This window comes from Neophocaena asiaeorientalis, unplaced genomic scaffold (genome assembly GCF_003031525.2).
Source record: "Neophocaena asiaeorientalis asiaeorientalis breed wild unplaced genomic scaffold, Neophocaena_asiaeorientalis_V1.1 scaffold40, whole genome shotgun sequence".
Taxonomy (NCBI): domain Eukaryota; kingdom Metazoa; phylum Chordata; class Mammalia; order Artiodactyla; family Phocoenidae; genus Neophocaena; species Neophocaena asiaeorientalis.
This window is the reverse complement of record NW_020185335.1, coordinates 11214489-11235780: the sequence shown is the minus strand read 5'-3', so window position 1 is coordinate 11235780 and position 21292 is coordinate 11214489. Positions and strand designations below refer to the sequence as shown.

At 54.0% G+C, this 21292-nt stretch overlaps 2 protein-coding genes across 2 annotated transcripts in view; both read right to left on the bottom strand.

Moving 5' to 3' along the window:
• Nucleotides 1–7802, bottom strand: part of OSGIN1 (oxidative stress induced growth inhibitor 1) — a 53367-nt gene extending 45565 nt beyond the window's left edge. The window contains exon 1 of the mRNA XM_024735741.1: nucleotides 7683–7802. The gene's annotated coding sequence lies outside the window, so the exon portion shown is untranslated. The remainder of the gene's footprint in view (nucleotides 1–7682) is intronic.
• Nucleotides 4381–20898, bottom strand: MLYCD (malonyl-CoA decarboxylase). The gene is made up of 5 exons (XM_024735739.1): nucleotides 20326–20898; nucleotides 11596–11708; nucleotides 10551–10707; nucleotides 7683–7835; nucleotides 4381–5605 (listed from the first exon to the last, which is right to left on the bottom strand). The coding sequence occupies exons 1-5, from the start codon at nucleotides 20863–20865 to the stop codon at nucleotides 5072–5074; spliced, it is 1497 nt and encodes a 498-aa protein (XP_024591507.1). The 5' UTR covers nucleotides 20866–20898; the 3' UTR covers nucleotides 4381–5071.
• Between the last annotated feature and the right edge of the window lie 394 nt (nucleotides 20899–21292).

Below are 21292 nucleotides of genomic sequence, written 5' to 3'. Positions count from 1 at the left end.
CCCTAGGAACCGTCCCCCACCCCCGACACTTGTCACCTCCCACCACCATGGGAACAGTGGACGCCAACTGCTCCACTCGACTGGTCCAGAGACAGAGTCGCCTTCCGGCTGGACCCCTCGCCGGGCCCGTCTCCCCGTCTCCAGACTGGGCCAATCATCCCTCCGCCCTGCCCACGGCTGAGGCCGGGTAACTAGCGGCGGGGCGACCCAGAGAGATGGTCTCTACAGCGGTGGGACTGTGGGCAGACCCCTGGGCTGAAGTGGGTCTCCAGAAAGTGGCGAGGCCTTGGAGGAGAGTGGAGAGGGCAGCGGAGAAGACGGAGGGGCCCTGGGCAGGCAGCAGGCCTGCTCTGCTCTCCCAAGGCTCGCGGGGCCCTGCTGTCTCCGCCCACGTGCGCTCAGTGGCTCTGCCCTCGTCCGGTGGATTTTACGAGCTGAGGTGCTCTGCCCTGAACTGGTTGGAGCGGGGCGTCCGTCCCTGAACCACTGGCAAATACCGACTGCTCAGATTTTAGAGAAGACACTGGATTTAAACCTTCCCAGCAGCCTCCCCCTTGCTGGAGTTTTAGTGTCACAACATCTCCATCCCTGGCCGTCTTGTCCGGCCGGGCTGCCCTCCCGACTCCATCCCCCTCACTCCTGCCACGGTGCCGCTGGCCTCCTGCCCTGGGGCTTTGCTTGCGCTGTGAGGTTGGAAGTCAGGGCGGCGTGGACAGCGCTGGGCAGGCCTGGGCTCGGGCCCCAGCTCCAGCCTCAGCAGCTGCTCTCAGCATTCCCAGAGCCTCAGTTTCCTCATCTGTAAATGAGAATCACTCCCTCAGGCTTCGGGGTTGGGAGGTGCGGAGAACATCCGGCCCAGAGCAGAGATAAATGCTGTTTCTTCCTTCTTTCCTCGAAGACTAAGAATTAGCTAGTCGAGAAGTAAGTCATAAAGAGAAAAACAAATACCGTGTGCTAACACATATATATGGAATCTTAAAAAAAAAATGGTCCTGAAGAAGCTAGGGTCAGGACAGGAATAAAGACGCAGACGTAGAGAATGGACTTGAGGACACGGGGAGGGGGAAGGGTAAGCTGGGATGAAGTAAGAGAGTGGCATGGACATATATACACTACCAAACGTAAAACATCTAGTGGGAAGCAGCCGTGTAGCACAGGGAGATCAGCTCGGTGCTTTGTGACCACCTAGAGGGGTGGGATAGGGAGGGTGGGAGGGAGACGCAAGAGGGAGGGGATATGGCGATATATGTACATGTATAGCTGATTCACTTTATCATACAGCAGAAGCTAACACACCAATGTAAAGCAATTATACTCCAATAAAGATGTTAAAAAAAATTAGCTACTCGAGAAATGCAAATGCAATCAGAAAAGAAGAAAAAAAAGGAAAAAAAAAACAAAGACGAGAGAGAGACCTGGGGTCACGCTACCGATTTTGCTAAAGCTGCAAATAACGCAGCAGCTTTCTGTGGTGAACAAGAATCACGGAGTAGCTTTTGTTTCTATCCAAGAAGAGATCAGAATGGACTTTATATTCCAACAAATATAAAGCCACAAACAGAACAACATGGCCCCCTTGCAGAAGTGTTATGACCCTAGATGACCGACAGAGGGCAGGGCTGTGCAACCCTCAGCTGCCCTAGATCCGGAGGGCAGAGAAGGTCCAGCCCTCTGAGATGGAAGATGGGGTGGGTGGTGCAGAGGAGCAATGGTGGGGCAGGCATCGGAGTGCCTCAAGCCAGCATGGGAGAGCCGGCTCAGGGCTTTCTGGACAAGGTACCAGCCAGGAGAGCTCAGCTTGGGCCAAGCCACTGAACCTGGGGATCCTCGTCTGAAAGTGAGGTGCTGCCTGGCTGCCATGGGGCGCTGAGGACACCTCAGTGCACAGAAGTTCCTGGAAATGAATTAGTGCACTTAGTCACCGTATAGAACGGAAGCCAGAAAACCATCACAACTCTAATTTCCAAAGAGGGGGATGACAGATTCCGGAACCTACATCTGGGTGAGTGTGACGGCGGTCCCAGAGTCCAGATGCATAAACATCTGTAATAGAGACAACAGCTGGTGCCTTTTCAAAGCTTTATGCACGGCATCTCCTTGGAGGCTCTCAGCAGCCCCTGAGGTAGGTGCTGTGGTTACCCCCATTTAAAGATGGGAAAATGGGCAAGACGAGGGTAGGTGGTTTGCTCCAGGTCACCCAGCTGGGAAGTGGTGGGGTCGGGATTTGAACCCGCCACTGGCTGGAGCCAAAGCTGGTGGCGTCAACCATTATGACACCTACTGCCTTTCAGAACACAAACCGCCCACGAACAAGTCAGAGGAGGTCAGCCCCAAGGCCACTTGCAGCCCTGGAAACTGAATTCCAGAATAGCCCAAGACTGCTGGACAACAGGCTGGAGAGATCTGGTGTCTGTCTGAACCACGGACCCCAAAGCAATGAGAGAGGAGAGCCGTGCACGGGAAAGGAGGGGAGAACAGCCACCCCACGGGTGGGGTCTGTAGGGTGCGGGCTGGGAATGCCAGGGGGAGTAGGCTCTGTGCTGGGGAGGGGTGGAGGGTGGCTGCAGCCTTGAACCCAGGGCGCTGTGTTAACTGACTACTATGACAATCTACTGAGCCCTTACTGTGAGCCCACCATACTGCCAGGCACAAGTAGAGGAACACCCGGTGGTCAGAGTGATGGCTTGAGAACAAGGGGGATGGAAAACAGGTCTGGGAGAGACTGTCCATGCTCGGTTACTGCATCCCCCTCGCGATGACGCCCCGGGGCAGTGGGTTGTACTCTTCCGTAGGATGTAAATTCGCAACGTGAGGAGGGTCCATGAGTGAACTTCTGTTGCCTCCAAACCCAGCTGCTGTCTGATTCTGACTCCTGCCTGGCTGCCATTGCTAGAAGGACAACATACGCACAAGCGGGCAGTGTGACCATCCCTCAGAGGAAGTGGGCGGCTGGGCTGTTTCAGCCACCTTCTGCCCTTGTAGGGCTTGTAGGGTAAGTGTGGGAAGTGAAGGGGGTTCCCTGTAACACACATGAAGTGAGGGGGATTTCAACCCAGTGCACCGTAGTGGAAGCGTCATAAGCTTTCCCTTCAGTCATGTGGACTGAGGCGCGGAGTCCTTATCCAGCCATCTATATCCATCAGCTCCGTCCGCTCCGGCTGCTGTAACAAAATACCACAGACTGGGTGGCTTAAGAACAGCAGAAACTGGTTGCTGACAATTCTGGAGGCTGGAAATCTGAGACTGGGGGGCAGCACGGTTGGATGAGGGCCCTCTTTCAGCTGCAGAATTGCCTAGGGAGCTTCATGAGGTCATGAGGTATAAGGACACTAATCCCATTCAGGAGGGCTCCACCCTCATGACCTAATCACCTCCCAGAGGCCCCACCTCCTAATGTCATCACCTTTGGGGGTTAGGATTTCAACATGTAAATTTTGGTGGGACATAAACATTCAGAGCATGGCACCATCCATATCCACCCATCCATCATCCAGTCTTCACAGAACACCTAAATGTAACACATTATAAGAAATGTTTTTGTTTTTGTTTTGCGGTACGCGGGCCTCTCACTGTTGTGGCCTCTCCCGCTGCGGAGCACAGGCTCCGGACGTGCAGGCTCAGTGGCCATGGCTCACGGGCCCAGCCGCTCTGCGGCATGTGGGATCTTCCCGGACCGGGGCACGAACCCACGTTCCCTGCACCGGCAGGCGGACTCTCAACCACTGCACCACCAGGGAAGCCCAAGAAATAAGGTTTGATAAAGATGGAAAATTACTGATGGTTGTGGAAGCTGGGTGGTATGTACCTAGGGTCATTACACTATTTTCTCCACTTTTGTGTATTTTGTTTGAAGATTCCCATATAAGAGGCTGAACAAAGATAAGGCGTGCAGTGTGGGAATCAGGGGCTACGGTCTCAGGGGCCGCCTGCCACACGGAAGCAGTCGGTGCCTTAACTTTTTCCAAGCTCCTGGACGGCGGTGACGTCAGGCCTGCAGAGCTCGGGGGCCTTCACCATCAGCTCAAAGCAAAACCAAGAAGGAGGGGGCTGCTTCCACCAGGATACAGAAAAGGCACAATTTCTAGCAGTGACCGCGGTCATGTTGTTTGTTACCAGGCAACAAGTGACACGAAGAAGACAACAGAGGCGGTCCAGGGACAGGTCTGGAAGGTGAAAGGCAAGGAAGGTGAGGGCCTGCTGCCTGACTCACCTTCACACCCGTCTCCTCGCCCACAATCAGCAGCGCCTCTGCCATCACCTCTGTCCTCAGGCCACACGCTCCAGGCCCGCTTCACAGAGCACCAAACCTGCCAACGGGCTGGCTGGGGACCAAGGGCACGGCCAACGAGGTCTCGGACCTCAAAGACGACCACTATGCGATCATGAATAACCACGTGTTTAATGCTTCACAGGACAAACTTGTTCTTTGCTATGGAGTTCATCACAAACTTGAATCGCTGTAACTGTCAAGTCTATAATGCAATTTAAGCCCCAGGCGACAAGAGCTCTCGTGTCCAATAACTTGGCTTAGTGAAGTTTGTGCAAAGTCACAAACCGTTTCATACGTTCCCGATCTCCAGAATTTAACTAGTGAAGTGTAGCACAGCCCTCTACCCCTCTGCAATCAGCAGAGAGAAACGGCTAAAACGATCACGGCTGAACCACGTTCTACGCTGGAAGGAATATCTGTTCTCACCTGGGCCACTTGCCCGGGTCCCAGAGCGGCTGACCCATCCACCTTGGGACGAGAGCCAGCAGAGGCTCCATGGTTTCTGAAGACCACCCCAGGGCAGGGAGCCAGGCCGAAGGCCACGATGGAATCTTCTGGAGAGAGCACAGCATCCCCATCCAGCCCACGTCTACCTGTACCCACCACTACCTTGCAGCGGTAACGCATCTTCCCTCGTGCAAAGCCCGGGCCCGGCCTTCCGGTGTGACCCCGCCACAGGCCAGAGGGCACAGTTCAACTCTGGTTCACTCTAGAAGCTCCTTTGGGTACATAACCCCATCCCCGACCCCTCGGAAAATTATCCTTTTCCAAGCCGGGGACGTTGGCTTCAGCAAAGGTGACTTAGAGTTTGCTGTTCTTCTGAAACTGGGCCACCAGGCTGAGGACCTGCTCGGAAGCTTTGATGCTCTTGGAGCTGAGGTAGGCGGTCCTGTTGGTGGCCGTGTCCTCCAGGAAGTAGCGGTAATTGACCATGAGGCCACACGAGCCCGTGATGCCCTTGAGGCTGACGTCGGCCATCCAGTTGATGCGCCACATCACGGCCCCGTTCTGCAAGTGGAAGTTGGCCACGGGGTTCAGGGCGTAGCCCCGGTGCTTCTCCCCGTACAGGTACCAGGCGCAGAGCCGCATCAGGGGGGCCTGGAGCGCCCGGACCAGCTGCTCAGACTGGAGCCACTCGCTGCTGCTGAGAATGGTCTTGAGGGTCTCATTCACGGGACCGCCCGTGATCTTGGAGATTTCTTTACACTCGGAATCGGTCAACAGTTCGTTCCTCCCGTGATCCTTTGCTTTTGATTTCAGCAGCCCCAGAAGCCACTTGGTGAACCCGGGGATAGGGGACAGACTTGCAAACGTCCCCAGGTGAGGAAACTCCTTCTGCAGGGCACAGTTGGGGTGGGGAAAGGAAGGTGGAGAAAACACACACACACACACACACACACACACACAATTCAGCAGGTGAGTCGCGGATTCAGAAACACCTCCTCATTTCTCGCTTACGTATCATTAACCTCCGTGTGCTGCTGTGTGGTTTACAAAGTGATATTTGATGCGCACGAATCTTCTTCTTTCAAGGAACAGTCATTAAGGATCTGATGTGTGCCAGGTCCTGGAGGCAACCTGAGTCCCCAGGACAAGCCTTTACTGTGGGGTCTCCAATCTACACCGCTATCCACAACGGCAAGTTGGGGGACCTGCCTGAAATTGGAGGGGTGGGCTGCTACGATGTGGGGTGCTGTCTTCTGACTACAGGTCTTGTCTTTCTAGCCCACCAGGCCCCTCCCATGGACTTTGCTGCCGCCACAGAACCTGGTTTGGTGCTTGGCACACAAGTACCCAGTGACTGTCTGCTGTTTGTTGAATGAATAACTGATTGCTCAACTATAGCACAGTGGGTGCAGAGGATGGTATAGAAGGGGAGGTAACGGTTATGTCTGCACATCAAATAACACGGTTCAATCATTGTTGTTCAAATTACAGAGAGATCCCAATGATCATTTCGATGAACTCAGTATTTTCCAATTAAAAATGTAATGTATGCTCACTACAGAAAACATTTTTTTTAACTTACGACGGAAGCAAAGAAACCACCACACTCTCCAGGTCTGATAGAGTATAACTCCTGGTCTTTCTCTAGGCAACTTTTGCAAGGGCAAGACAGTTATTTTAAGTCCTGCTTTGTGCATTTATATCATGAGCGCTTTCTCACTGTCACTCAAAATTCAGGACCGTAACTTTAACGACAGAACAATATTGAAAGATAAAACGATCCCGTGACTTTTCCTAACGCTGTTCTTTTCACTGGGCATTTAAGGTGCCTCCTCCATAAACCTCCACGAACACCTCTGTGGAGGAAGGGCTGCCCTTCCCTCCAGATTTCTCAGGTGACTCTCCGGCTCCCAGCCCAGACGTGGAGAAGCGGTCAGCAGCAGGATGGCTCCTGGGCTGCCTGATTCAGAAACAGAATCTCCTGTATCACCCAGACCCTCTGACTGCCTTTCTGCCTCACACCAGCCCCGCTACCTGACCACCCTCGCCCCAAGCGTTAGCACCTTCAGCAGAGACGCAGGAAATAAAAGAAGAAACTCAGAGTCATCAGAGGTGCTTCTTATCGCCTCTGGGGAAAGAGTGGCAGGGAGTGATTCTAACGAAGCTGATACCCAACTGAATCCCAAGTCCTCAGACTTCAAACTGAGAATTTAACACGAAGCTCGCAAATATTTAAACCGCACCCTGCGTGTCATCCTCCGAGGAAGAGCTTCTGCAGCAGCAGCTGTGTGGAAGCCACCAGAAGTGCAGAGTGCTGCTGTCACAGCCAATTAGTCACGATCTAATTATTTTACCGAAAAATCAGATTCTACACATCAGAGTTCACTCCAGCCCCTCATGACACAGTTGTAAAAAGCCCAAACCCAGCGTGGACCTGAACGTTTCTGTGTTTCCCAGGGCAACCAAGAGAAGGCAATAATTAAAAAAACCAGGTGCCAGTGCATTTACCCTCCAACTGCCCGGTCGAAGTCGAACCTTGATGCTCCCTCCCGGGCCACGAATGGGCGAGGGTGGGTAGGGAGGTTGGCACGGCCAGGACTGGACAGTGGGAGCGAAGGGGGCCCTGCTGGCGACTATGCCGGGACAGCACGTGCCCATCAGGAGCTGCCCCGCCAGCCAGGGTGCAGGGTCCCCTGCAGAAGCCGCCGCCCCCAGGACGCATCTGGATTTGTGGCCCATGAGAAGCCATCTTTGAGGGCCTTTTCCTCGGCACCGCTTCCACCCCCTGACGAGTCTCGGGGCTCCTAGGAAGTGCCAAGGGGCACCTGGCACTCTTCCACCCCTCCTGATCGCTCCGGCCCAACAGCTTCACCCTGTCTGCAGAGATGAGGGCAGAACTGCTGGGCCATCCCAAGGCGGGGACACCGACAGCGGTGCGGCGGGGTCAGGGTCGAGCCTCGCTCACCTGCAGCTCCTTCACCACCCGCTTGATGAGGAAGGCGCCCAGCTCCACGCCCTGCAGCCCCTGCTGGGTCAGGCTCAGCGAGTATAAGACGGCTGTGGTGATCTTGTCCCGCTCCTCTGTCTCCGACGTGGGACTCTCCTTCACTATGATGGTCTGGAAAACATAAAGGACAGTGACGGGCAGCTGTGGATGCACTGCCTCGCCCTCACCCCTCCTGGGGGTCCCTCGACCCAAGGACCAGGCTCTAGAGGCAAGCACCCTGTCCTGAGACCTCTCTGGCGGCGGCGGTGGTCTCACGACTTCCCTGGCTGTTTGCTCAATGTTGTATCATTTCTTCCACTTTGAAATTCTCCCACAAGCTTCGCTGAATCACAACTGATGTCCCCTAGGTCTCTCTCAGGGGAGGTCTCTCTCTCTGTGCAATCTGCTGCCCTCCGACACCCCCAGACAGCACGCCAGCCCTCTGCCAAGGCCAAGGGGCCCACTTCCTGCGGCTCCTGTACGCAGGCTGCCCACTGCGTCCTGCAGGCGTCCCTCCTCCCCTCTGAATCCTAGCTGTTTACGTTTCCCAGTAAGCCGGATGCAGTCCTACCTAAGTTTTCTTTCAGGAAATGTACCTTTTTGGTTTTCTGTCACGTCCTTATATTTCCACAGTGAAACCACATGCCCGCACAGACACGTACGAGAAGCGATCTGAGAATCAGCATGACTCGTACTGGGAGGTCCCTTAGCCAAGTCCGACTTGATCTGCTCTGAGAGGTGAGTGCGGGGCGTTCTGAGCTTTAATACCCTGAGGGCCACTGGACAGTAGTGGTGGAGACCTTGCAGTTGGCGTGGACACAGGCCCGCCAGCCTGCTTCTGAAGGACACGCTTACGCTGCTCTAAACTCCTACCAGCTACCCTGGATGCTTGGAGTAGGGGAGTCTGGCCCAGAGTCCAGGCTGAGGTCTGGAGCCCACAGACTTTCTTAAATTGCCAATGGGACACGTGGGTCTGCGCGTACACCCCCGGGGAAAACATCCTCAGCTCTCATCCCCTTCAGACGCTCGGAGGGTCTTTTCTGTGACTCCTGGGAAGCCATGAACCGTCGCCATAAGGGAAGTTGGGCGGACGGTGACGCAGAGGCCGTGGCATCCGGGGCCGCACCAGCCTCTCCTGCACCAGCAGCTGACGGCGGAGCTCTCCTCCCATCGCTCCTCGTCTTGCTGGATCACCTCCTTTGTTTTTCAAGAAGTCTGTAGTTATCGCGTGGTTCTGGACTCAAAATTTGTCTCCAGCAAATCTTTTTTTTAAGTTTTCAAAAAAAAAAAACACCCCAAAACCCAAACAAATGAACCTTTCTTTGATTATACGAATGAGATATGCATAATATCAAAGAGGCAAGAAATAAATGCATGAAGAAGAAATCACAAATCACTCCAGTCCTACTGTTTACGTTTTGGGGAGCGCCTCTCCAGGTCGGTCTCATTGGCCCCAGGCAGGTACACACGTAAGTACATGTGCATACAAAACCACGTACACACGCGTCTCTCATGTATGTGTCCGGATGCGCGAGTCTCCTCACACGGAAGGCACCTGCCCTCAGGGCTGGGATCCCGGCCCCTCACCGTCCCCACTTCTTCCATCATCCTGGGCAAATCTCTGCAGTCCCCTCCTAGCCTCGGAGTCCCCACGTCTAAGGTGAGGACACTAACGATAAAAAGCCTGAGTCACAAGGCGCCGTGAGCAGTCACACGGGAGGGCGCGCCGCGGGCGGGCGGGGCAGAGCAAACGCTCGGTGGACGGAATTCACGCGACGCAGAAGGTCCCAGCAGATGGGCGAGGCTGGAACTGAATCTTCAGTCAACAGCAAGTCATGGTTGACGAGCCAGGTCACAAGTACAAAGCTAAAGCCACACGCGGGACCGCAGGGTCTGTGAGCACAGGCCAGACGCACACGCCGTCGTCCCCTACAGCAGCGTCTCCCGGTGGGCACCTGGGTTATCACTCCCACCTCCAGACGATGCTGCGGTAGGCAACCGCCCAAACTCTCAGCTCCGAGCCTCTCCTGGGATAAATTCCTGAGAGTGGAAGTTTTAGGTCAAAAGGAACACACGTTTTATATTTTAATAGTTATTACCAAACTGCCCCCAGGGAGGCCGTGATAACTTCTAGTGCGTCATCACAGTGCAGGCGCCTCCAAACGAGCATCGTACGGGAACGTCTCCCTGCTGACGAGTCCTCCGCCCTCGGATGCCAGGAGACGCTGCCCAGCGCCCACCTGACGTCTGCCATCACCTCTCAGCCTCCGAACAGGCCATTCCGACCCCGAAGCCACAGTGACCCAGGTGTGACCACTTCCCCTCAACGGACCTGCTCTGCAGCCCCAGCCCCTGCCCTCCGTGGGCCTGCGGACTGAGTGTTTCAGACACTCAGCAACGCCTCGAGGAGAAGCCCAGCTTGCTCCGGCGGAGTGGGGGGGAACCACCACGCCGGGCAGAGCGCTGGGCCCGCGTCAGGCACGCAGCACAGCCGACTTTCCAATTTCTCAATCGGCTGTCTTTTGAAACTACCCACAGGCACTTAGATGCTGAAGAGTTGATCCCCGTGCCCCTGCACCTGTACCCCCCTCATCCATTAACAGCCTGGACCACGTCTCAACCCAAGGTCCACACACCCTGGCAAAAGCTTGCCCCGTCCCATCACTGCCCACACACTGCCCGTCTCCACTCTGTGGCTGCAGATCTGGAGACTGTATCTAGCTAATACAAAGATCCACAAAGGCCGAAAAGCAATTTATTTTCAAAAAGGGGAGAAAACTAAGTTAACAGAAAACTTAAGGCACCCTGGGCCGTCTGCCCCGTCCTGAATCGACCGCGCACAGGTACCTGGATGCTGCTGGAGATCTCACTGGTCAGGGCCACGTGCAAAATGATCAGGGGCTCCCCCGGGGTCGAGCAGTGAGAGAAGAAGTAACACCTTCTGTAAGGCCCCACGCGCCGTTTCATGTCCGCCCAGTTTTTAACGGGATGCACAGCCTCAGCCCTGACGAGAACGTTGTGAAAGGGCAAGACAAAAGTACAAATCACAAGTTAAAGAGCCGCGGGGCTGATTCCTACTCGTATTATTCACTCAAGTCAAAGCAATCCTTTAAATACAGCTTCAGCGGACTCTGCGGGAAATTCAAAGATCATCTGAGCGCGAAACAGCGCTGACTGAGAGGAAGCACAACTGGTGACCGTTTTACACACAAAACTGTGCTCTCATCCCCGGTCTTAAGACTCGTTTGCCAGGCCCCGGGGGAGCAGGTATGTGGCAGATTTCAACACAGAGACCTGACCAGATGCCTGTCACCGGACATCCTACGTCTCTTGCTTCCCCCGAATCTCCGCAGTTTGAAGTCCGCGCTGCCTGAGGACATGCATCGCCTGGCTGCTTCCATGTGTCCAGCGACCTCGGCCACCGCTGTTTTGTTTCAACAGGCGACGTGGTATCATGCTACTGTCGGCCAGCCTGCATTTTACCGTGTCCGGGGGAAGGCGGGAATCACGCACCACACTGTGAATTTGGAGATTTGATCCAAGGGAGACATTTTCACAGCTGGTTGAGACAGACGGTTTTTGAGTTACTAATGCCAATGCTTGGGTCCAGTGAACCCGGGCAGCTCTGATCATGGGGTTGCTGGGGAGACGCAGGCCTGAGGGCTTTAAATATGAGGACGTGACCGAGACCCCAAGCGCAGGTTCACTGGCACAAGGACCAGCTTCCACCTGTGCCCCTTCCTCCTCCGTGGTCTCGGCATCACCTGCTAGGACAGCCACCTTTGTGGATCCTGCGTTTGGGTTTTATCAGGCTTGGAACAAAACGTACACGGGAATGGAGACTGGCTTTCCGCTGAAACGTAAGAAAAGCAGAAACGTCATAAATACTTACTCACTGATTTTCTGCAGCATTTCGCACGGTGAACGCCAGGTGACCCGCTCCAGGTTCAGGAACCCGGAAGAAAACCATTCTGAGAACATGCTTTTCAGCACCCCGTTCATTTCCTGAAATGGAGAGGGGGGAGCGCTGGCCTTCCGAGGGAAAGACGTCCAGCCCATCCCCGCATCGCTGCCAGCACAGGGAATTCGACACCAAAACCTGACACAAAAGAGGAGTGGGCAGGATGAGGCTGTCCTGAGGCGGCTCCACCGGGCTCTGCTCTCGGCCACGACAGACCGAACGCAGCTCTACGTCTTCCCTCCCTCCTTCCACCTGTAAGACACCTGGGTTCCATCTGAGCTAAGCTGCCCAGATCAAATAAAGTGTGCCGATGCGTTCGCCGCCGTGAACACCGCTGACGCTGAACGGCGTCTCAGTGCAGGAAACTCCAACACCCTCTCCGGAACATTCCCTGGTTCACCAAAAACACCCTTTCTTGTTTCCCAAGAGAAACGAGCACTGGGTCCCGCACCCCACATTTCGACAGCTCTAAGGTGTGTGTTTTCCTATTTTCACATCTTGGTGGTCAGGACACCTTGTTCAAATGACGGCGGGTCACGGTTTAATCGGCAGCCTTTTCTCCTCCCTGAGTGGGCCGTAGAATAATAGTGTGTCGGGCAATCCATGCATTTAGAGTTGATGACATTATCCTAAGTTCACTTACTTATATTTATTCTACTTCCCAAAATGGTTTGAGTCAACTGTACCATCAGAGATGCATTGTCAATGAAACTTCTCAAGCAAGAACAGAACAAGAGGTGAGTCAGGAAAGGAGAGGACGCGACGCAGGGGCAGAACCATCCCAGCTCAGTCTGTGGTGACTGCGGACCATGTAACAGTGGTAAGCTTCGTGACAGTCAGAGCGGAGGGGACGCCCAGGGCAAGAGACAAGGCTGTTGTTCCTCAACGGCTGCGTCCCTTTTCCCCAAATCGACAGAAGCCTCACTTTTTACCTGGGCACGTGACTGTTCAGGATAAAGTCGGCACTGCCGCCAGGGCTAGTCGTGTGACTGAGTTCTGGCTTCTCAGATGTAAGCAGAGGTATCCTGCAGCAGCTTCTGGGAACCTTGGAAGATGGCAGGAGCAGCAAAGGGCTGCTCTTTCTCTTTGTCCTTCCCACTGCAGGTCGGAAGGTGATGTGATGGCTAGAGCTGGAGCAGCCACCTTGGGCCATGAGGTAACTTTGGGGATGAGGTTTTCAGCGAAGAGCAACAAACAGAAGCCTGGGTCAACCGAGGGCACCACAGAGCCAGCCCTGGGCTGCCTACCTCCAGACTTCTTCATGAGAGACAAACTTCTCTTATTCAAACCACTGCTGTTTTGAGTCTCTGTTGGTTATAGATGAACTGCATACTAACAGATACACTGCATATTATTACTGAATAACAGCAAACATCTCAGTATGTCTGGTACAGAACAGACCTTATGAATCCCTGTATAAGAATCACAAAGACCATGACGGATAACACCTGTAAAACTGTACACAAGCTATAAAACTGTTATAGGGCCATTTCACATTTTAATCTCTGGTAAAAGGTCAAAGGACTCAGAACCTTGTCACTTGAGGATAAGCTGCAGGCATGGGGGTGGGTGGCTCAGAAAAGGTTTCAGAATGAAGCGAGGTCCATCTTTAAACACTGAAGGTCTAGGGCACACAAGAGGCCCATGGGGGCAAGGAGAGGGAGAGCAAGTCCAGGACCAACAGGGGGAAAGGCACAGTCAGACTCCATGTAAAGAAGAGCTTCTGAGGAGCCAGGGCTGCCCACAGAGGTCCTCCTGGGAGACAGCGGCCCTCCCCACGGGAAGAGATGAGCACAGGGTGGGCAAGAACACGGTGGAGATGTTTTAGAAAGGATTTCCACGTCGACAGACGACTGGACCAGATGACCTCTGTAATTCCTCATAGCTCTTTTTTTTTTTTAGAGACGGGGTCTCGCTATGTTGCCCAGGCTGGAGTGCGGTGGCTATTCACAGGCGCCATCCCCCTACTGATCAGCACGGGAGTTTTGACCTGCTCCGTTTCCGACCTGGGCCGGTTCACCCCTCCTTAGGCAACCTGGTGGGCCCCCGCTCCCGGGAGGTCACCATATCGATGCCGAACTTAGTGCGGACACCCGATCGGCATAGCGCGCTACAGCCCAGAACTCCTGGGCTCAAGCGATCCTCCTGCCTCAGCCTCCCGAGTAGCTGGGACTACAGGCGCGCGCCACCGCGCCCGGCCCTCCTAACTCTTTATCCCATGGTCTAGTCTCCTCTACCGGCCTCTCAGCTCTGTAAGGGCAGAGGTCATTTCTGATTTAGTCCTCTGGTTCTCAAAGCCATCAGTGGGGTCCTCCATGTGGAAGATGATTTAACAGATTGATGGCAAATGAAAGAGAGAAGACAAACTGGAAAACAGTGACCAGGAAGTAGCAGGAAGGGGGAGAAGGGATGGCTCACCAGGCAACACAGAACGGCTCCTTATAAAACTGTATTTCCTGCACTGACTACAGTGGTTCTCAGTCTTGCACATGTGCTAAAAACTGGGGACACCCTCCCCAGAAAAACGCAAACACATTGATAAAACTCTGCACACAGCCTCCTGGAGTTCATGGAGCCCTTTGAAACTCAGTTCCCAACCAGGTTCCCCAGGTTGGGAACCTCTGCACTGAAAGGTTAGGAAGGGACCAGCCGAATTCCACGTAGGATGTACGTGGAACTCTATGGCATCTCTATGAGACGCACAACAGGAGCAAGCTGGAAAAATCTGCCTTCGGCATTCATTCAGTATTGACTATGAAAGGAATGGTCTGGCCGACGGAAGCGCCTCTTCTACAAGTCCCTTCGTCCTATTCTGGGCTACTGACAGCTGTAACGTGGGACACTGGACACGAGATCCGGGAATCTAGGTTAAAGGTTACACATCACCACCGCCCAGTGCTAACAGGACCGCAGCTGTTCAGGCTGGAATTAGATGCCGAGGGCAGCAAGGCTACCGGATCTCAGACAGCAGGAGGGAGAGGAATCGTGTATGCGTCACGCTCAGTGATTGAGAAATCATTTATCAGCAACCCAGGACTCAAAAATACAACTGCTGGGACAACGTTCCCATCTACAAATGAGTTCATCTCTTAGTCTAGCTAAGTGCAGAATTTAGTAGAACCACGAGGACCACCAGGTTAACTTCCAAAAGGACAAGACACCAGAGAAGGTTTACAACAAACCGTGGTGCGGCTGGGCGCTGCAGTGGTGGCGTGGGGACCCTGCCTGATACGAGTTTGGTCCCTTCTCCAGTGTTCCGCCCGGGCTTCTGTTAAGATTCCCACAGGTCTCACCGTCATTTCTACATTCAAATCGCCCATCGTTTCCTAAATGCCAGCTCCCTTCTGCTGCCCACAAATATCTCACGGTGCCCAGACCCTCTCTTAGAATGGGAGTCCCCTCGGCTTCGCTGGGGATTGTATCTGTAAGAGACTGAACTCTTCAACCCCAAAGGGCTTTTGGAAATAACTCTGCAGAAGAACAAAAAGCCTGTAAACCGCACACACAAGAAGCACGCACCTGCCCGCACACCGTGTACCCCGCTCAGGAGCTGGACACACAACCGCAAGTTCACAGGGCGTCTCGTTGAGGAGCGCAACTGACGGGTGGATTGGATTCACACCTCAGAGCCCAAAGCCCACACTTCCCCGCCTCGGGAAAGAACACGCAAACCCGGACTTGTGGCCACGTGTCCAGGCGCAATAATAAGCCTCTCAACACACTTGGAACTTCAACGGAGGAGAAGAGCATTTTTAACAAAAAGAACATTTGATCTTGTAAGCAAAGGGACCGTTTCTTTTCCTGGTGTGACTAAGCTGCTTTGTGGATTTGGTATTACCCACCCCTGCCCAACACTGGATGACTGATTTACTGTTCTATTTCCTAAGGTTAAAACTCGGGGTGGGGGGCAGGGGTCCTGCGATAAGAGAATTCAAGGACATTGACAAGTCCCTTTTCTACAAATTCCTTAATTATGAAAACAACTAAAATCCCTTTCTTGGGGTAAATCCATTAAGATCAACTCACTTATTATAATCCGAGAGTTGCTACAAAGTGGCATCAGAGGGACGGACCATCGCAGTAGAGACTTGGGATGAATCAAGAAGTCCCAGGCTGGCCTCCAAGACACTTAGGCTTCTAACGACCTTTTAATTGATGGGCAGCAACGTCCATCCTCTCTGCAGCTGATCTGCTATCTTGAAAACCACAGCAGACATCTGACGTCTGCTGGGCTGTAAAAACTTTCTACACAGCACTTGCATCTTCCCAGCAAATAGACTTGATACCGACTCTGAACTTCCTATCAGGAAGGCTTAAGAATAAGAAAAGAAACCTCACCGGATTTAAAATACCCAAGAAAAGAGACCGACCCCTGCCGCGCCTTCCGCCTTGGGCTGCACGCTGGGCTCCACTCAAACAGAAGCGTCAGCCTCTGGATTCTTCCCGTATTTCCAATAATCACAGCCCTCGGTCAGAGACCAAGATCTTGACAAACCGCCCTCATTCGTAACTGTGTTTTTAGCCAAGCCCCGCAGTATTTCTAGAAGAGAAGCAGGCTGGCCTTGGGCAGGCTGACCACCACCGTCTCAGCAGCAGAGCTGGTTGGCCCGGGACAGTTAAGGGACGTGGCTACGATCACCTAAAATCACGCTTCGAACCAGCATAACCGGGGCCTTCCTTCCCCACCTGGTGCGTCTTCTGCTGTACCCACTGTTCCGTATGAGATGCCCAGTCAGCATCCCTCTGGGCCTCACACATGCCAGTTATTCTAAGGACGCCTCTGTGCTCAGGGGATTCAGCAAACAAGACGCTGTGAGGAGAAGCAGGGCACTGAGTCCAGTCCAGGGCAATGCCCAGGCCTGAGCCCACAGCAGCGCTCGTCCACCTGACATTAGCTGGCAGCTCCAAGGTCAGCAAGGGCCAGGGGAGAAGCACACCTGTGTGAGGGGATGCCGTGTGCACAGCAAGGGGTGCTCAGGTCTGCTACTCCCTGCCTCCTGGGCGTCCCCCGGCATCCTAGACGCCTGGGGATCTGCGGCTCCCGCGCTGAAGCTCGAGGGCCAAACTGCTGGTGGTTTCCAACGCTGGATTCCTAGAAGCGAAAAGCTCTAGCTTTTTAACCACCTCTTTAACTTGGCTGCAAAATCCAGAATGAAACAAACACGGAATCAAGATGGACCACACACACGTTAAGTGATTCTGGTGATTAATTACAATACCAGATCCCACTGACGATCTCTATGGGTTAAACAAAAGTCAACTCTGAATGTTTTGAATGATAGGGATAAAAAAACATTTACGTAGCCACAAAGAGCAAAGGGGAAGGGGAGCAACAGATTTAGCTGCTAACAGTTAGAGGCACTCGGGCCAAGGGCAGGATTTCTAGGTAGAGAAACGCAAGAGGTGTGACGGAGCCACCTGAAAAGGCTTCTGCACCCTGCGTGTCCAGACCATGCGCAGAGGCCAAGGTCAGTCTAGGGTCACTCACCCTCTGCGTAAGAAATATCTTGATTCCACGTGACTTTGTGCCTTTCGGTTGGTGATGTTTTTCCCTTACGTGTGTGGACAGCCTTGGTTATAAAACAAGGGAACCCTGAACATCTGAGGACACGGTGTTGCTGGCAGCTCTGGATCTCCCTGAGGCCAGCTCCCCTCCCACAAGTCAAGTCTCAAGGTCACAGCTTTGAGCTTTGATGATGTCCCTTCTCAACCTCATAACCAAGAGTCTTCTCTTGTATGTGGGGAAGAGTAAGGAAACGAGTCCAGTTATGTCTCACAGAATCGGATGTGACATCAGGAATCCCCCAGGACAAGGGCGGTCCCAACGTCTGCTAGGATGTCTCTCTCTCTCTCTCTCTCTCTCTGTCTCTCTCTCTCTCTCTGTCTCTCTCTCTCTCTCTGTCTCTCTCTCTCTCTCTGTCTCTCTCTCTCTCTCTGTCTCTCTCTCTCTCGGCCGCACGGAAACCTTCCCTGGCCTCCAGGTTCCGTTCCAGGCTCAGACCTCTGAATGGAGCAGTCTGACCTCAGGACGAATGGGAGTGGTTAGCTGCTGACTTCGCCAGATGGCAGGGCACCCGGGACTCTATCTCACGCTTCATTCATCATTTTGCTACACAAGACGAAGGTCCCAGTTTTCAAGGAGCTGATCATCCACTTGCGGGGGAAAAATACATTTCAAACAACAGATTCTGTGGTTAATGTATCAAATCCAACTGAGTGGTACAATTACGTATCTATAAGCTCAGAACCGGGTGAGGCCACCCTGAGCTGGAGCGCCTGGAAAAGCCGAGCAAACGAGCTGGGAGTGCAGGTGGCTCTTTTTCTAACAGGAATCACGCAGGGGCGCGGGTTCAGGAACGTTCCATCCAGGAGCCAGCTTGGCTGGAGAGGAGGGTCCGTGGAGGGGAGCGAGTAATGCTGGGGGAGTGGGAATGCGCAGGATGGCTGGTGGGCAGCAAAAATGCCAAAGGAAAGACACCGAATGCCATCCTCCTGGCCACGGAAGGTTTGATGATTTTTCGACAGAAGAACAGAGACTGACCTGAGGTTTCAGAAAAAGGTGGGTGCTGAGGTTGCTGGTAAGATGGAAGCTTACACAAAGTCTCGGAAAGATAAACACAGTCACAACTAAGAGGATATTAAACTCCTGACTCAGTGAAAGTAAACAAAGCCATTCATCAACTGGGTTGTTTTACCTTCCCTTCAGTTTTATAGAAAAAGGCAAATCTAAAAGAATAAGCCCATTTTCGATCTAGTTAGGTTGTCAACTAAGAGAGCTGGTGTGCCATGATGAAGTACACACCATGGAGTGTGGAGACGGGGCTTGGGTGGAGGCGCTCTTACCAGCTCTGTGCTCTGGGCGCTGCACTGGGCCTCGACAAGCTTTAATCACCTCATCTGTCAAACAGTCACCACATCTTGCTGAGGATGAAATGAGCAAGTGCGTGAAAGGCACCCACACATACTGTGCCCGCCCCTAACTCTTCCCATACCAGAAGGGAAGCTTCTGGACCAGGTGATCTCGGAGCCTGAGCACGCCTGGTACCATATAGACAGCCGATGAATGGCTGAATGGATGGGTGGAGAGCTTCATTTGGGGACAGGTCACCTACCCAAAAGACATCCTACCTTGGATTAGGTAGACAGACATCCTACCTAATTCTCAAGCCTCCTATGCAATGAGAAGTAAGTTTCCGAAGGCTTTCAGGAGCACTTGTCTCTGCTTCAAGGAGGAAAAAAAAAAGGTCTGCTTGGATTGCAGATGAAACCCAAGCCTCTCTTGGGAGGAACCAGACACGTATACACACGGTGTGTGGAACACAAGGTCTCAGCCATTCAGATGGGGATTTAGTTGGGAACATGGTCAGTTCAGCAGACTGGGATTCCAGGACTGATCTGGTGCCAATGCAATAAACTGAGGTTCTCAGCCTGTGACTCTTAGAGCTGAAGGCTCACTGGTCCTAGGTAATACTTAGCATCGTAGATTAGCCACCTATTATGAGCAATGAAATCATAGCTGCCGTTATCATCCCGAGATTAACCCTACCCTAACTACACACAATTTTATGGGCTAGGGCTACGCAGCCAAGAAAGATAACGAAGGTTTCTGATAAACACCATAACTCACGTAACATGATGAGGATATAAAGCGCAGAGCAAAGAACCTGGGAAATGTGGCTTTGGGTGGATGATCAGAGACATACTAATTTGCTCTGGGGGCCTGGTCAAGTCATGTAACCTCGCATGAGAGGTCGACATGTGGAGACACGCTTATCACCTCCCCAAGAGTGAGGCAATGAACGTAAAAACCGTTACGCCAGTGTTAAGAGTTCTTAAAGGAACCGTTCAACTGTTCAATTCTTTTTAAAGCCAACTGCACCTACTAACCTTCTGAATGCCAGAACATTTACAGCATTTTTGGTTTACTAAAAGAGCAAGTTAGTGGTCCCACCGTATTTAACATCAATAGTAATAAAAGGACTATATTCAACTATCAGCCACCTTTCAAGTCATCATTATTTAAATCTTAATCTATTTATTCGCATCTAACCTGAGCTCACTGTGCTAAACGCCTGATTTCCCCAAGAAGTCAACTTAGAATCCTATTTTAGGGCTGAACTCAGGAAGGTAAAAATACCCTGGTCATAGTTATGAGGCAGAGAGAAAATAGAAGGCATCCAGACTCCTAGACGGTGGCAACCTCGAGTTCTAGTCACCTTTGTACGTTTCACAGGACTTTTTAGGACAAGGGCTTACACAGTGGGTCCTGCGACTAACTTTTACTGACCCCATCCAGGTCTTCAGAAAGTTACCGGATGCTCGGTTCGGTCCGCATTCAAGTGTACCACATGGACGAAACCTCTCAGGTAAAAGAATGAAAAAGAGATTTTATGGAGCACGCTCATCAGGAACGAGGCGTGACAGTCACCTTGAAAGTACGCGAGGGCCGAGTTTCTATAAAGACGAGCGAGGTGAGCCTAGAGGGAGGCAAGGACTGGGAAAGCGTGGGAAGGAAGGGGACAGGGTTCGGGGCCTCTGACTCGGGGCGAAGTGTGCTCGGCTGCAGGCAGGGGAAGGTGGAGCGCTTGGGGCTTGAGGGGCGGGTGAGGACGACATGGGGAGAGCCGCCAAGGGTCGGGGGCGGCCCGCGCGGGGCCTTACCCGGACGTGCGGTCCCTCCATCAGCTTGAGGGCCTGAGCCTCGAGCAGGTCGGCCCGCAGCTGCACCAGGAAGCGCACGCCGCCATCCAGCTTGCTGATGTGGTGGAAGAGGCTGCGGTAGCGCGGCACCAGCGCGTAGCGCAGCCGGTCCTCTGCCTGCAGGAGCACGGCCGCCTCCCGCGGCTGCTGGAGCAGCTGGAGCACGGCGGCGCTCTGCTCGGCCACCTGGCCGTGGTCCACGCCGAAGCCCCGCGCCAGGCGGCCCAGGAGCTCGGCGCGGTCGGCCGCCTCAGCCAGGCCGCCGTAGAAGCTCACGAAGTCCGCGCACTGGTTCTCCGCCGGCGCCGGCGTCTTCTCGCGCAGCCCGTAGGCCGGCATCGCGGGCACCGCACGGTGCAGCAGCTCGTCCATGGCCCGCTCCAGGGCGCCGGCCGCCGCCGCCCGCCCGCTCGACAGCCGGGGTCCCGGCGGCCGCAGGGGGAGCCGCGGCCAGAGGAGGAGGAGACGCCCAGCCGACACGGTCGGCCGAAGGGCTCGCATGGCGCAAGGATACAGCTGCCTGGGGAACGCCGCCGCCGCCGCCGCCGCGCTTCCGGCTTCCGGCACGCGCCAGTCCGGTTGCCCCAGCCCGGGGGACGGGCGGGGCGGCGACCAATCGGAGGGCGGAGCGACGGGGGCGGGGCGGAGTGCGGCGCGAGGCCAAGTGTGGCCAAAGGTAACCCGGGAGGCGACCAATCGGAGGGCCGAGCGACGGCGCGGGTGGCGACTTCAGGGGAGGCCTCTGCCCTGTCATCTAGCCACCCAAAGTCACCGCCTCAGTCCCTCTCCTCTAGGGCCGAGCTCTCCAGCCCCAAGGAACATCACGGTCACCTAGGGAACCTGTTACGCACGCAGATTCCTGGCCCTACTCCGGAAATTCTGATCCAGTGTGTCTGGGGAGGAGCGGAGCAGTCTGCGTGCCTACGAA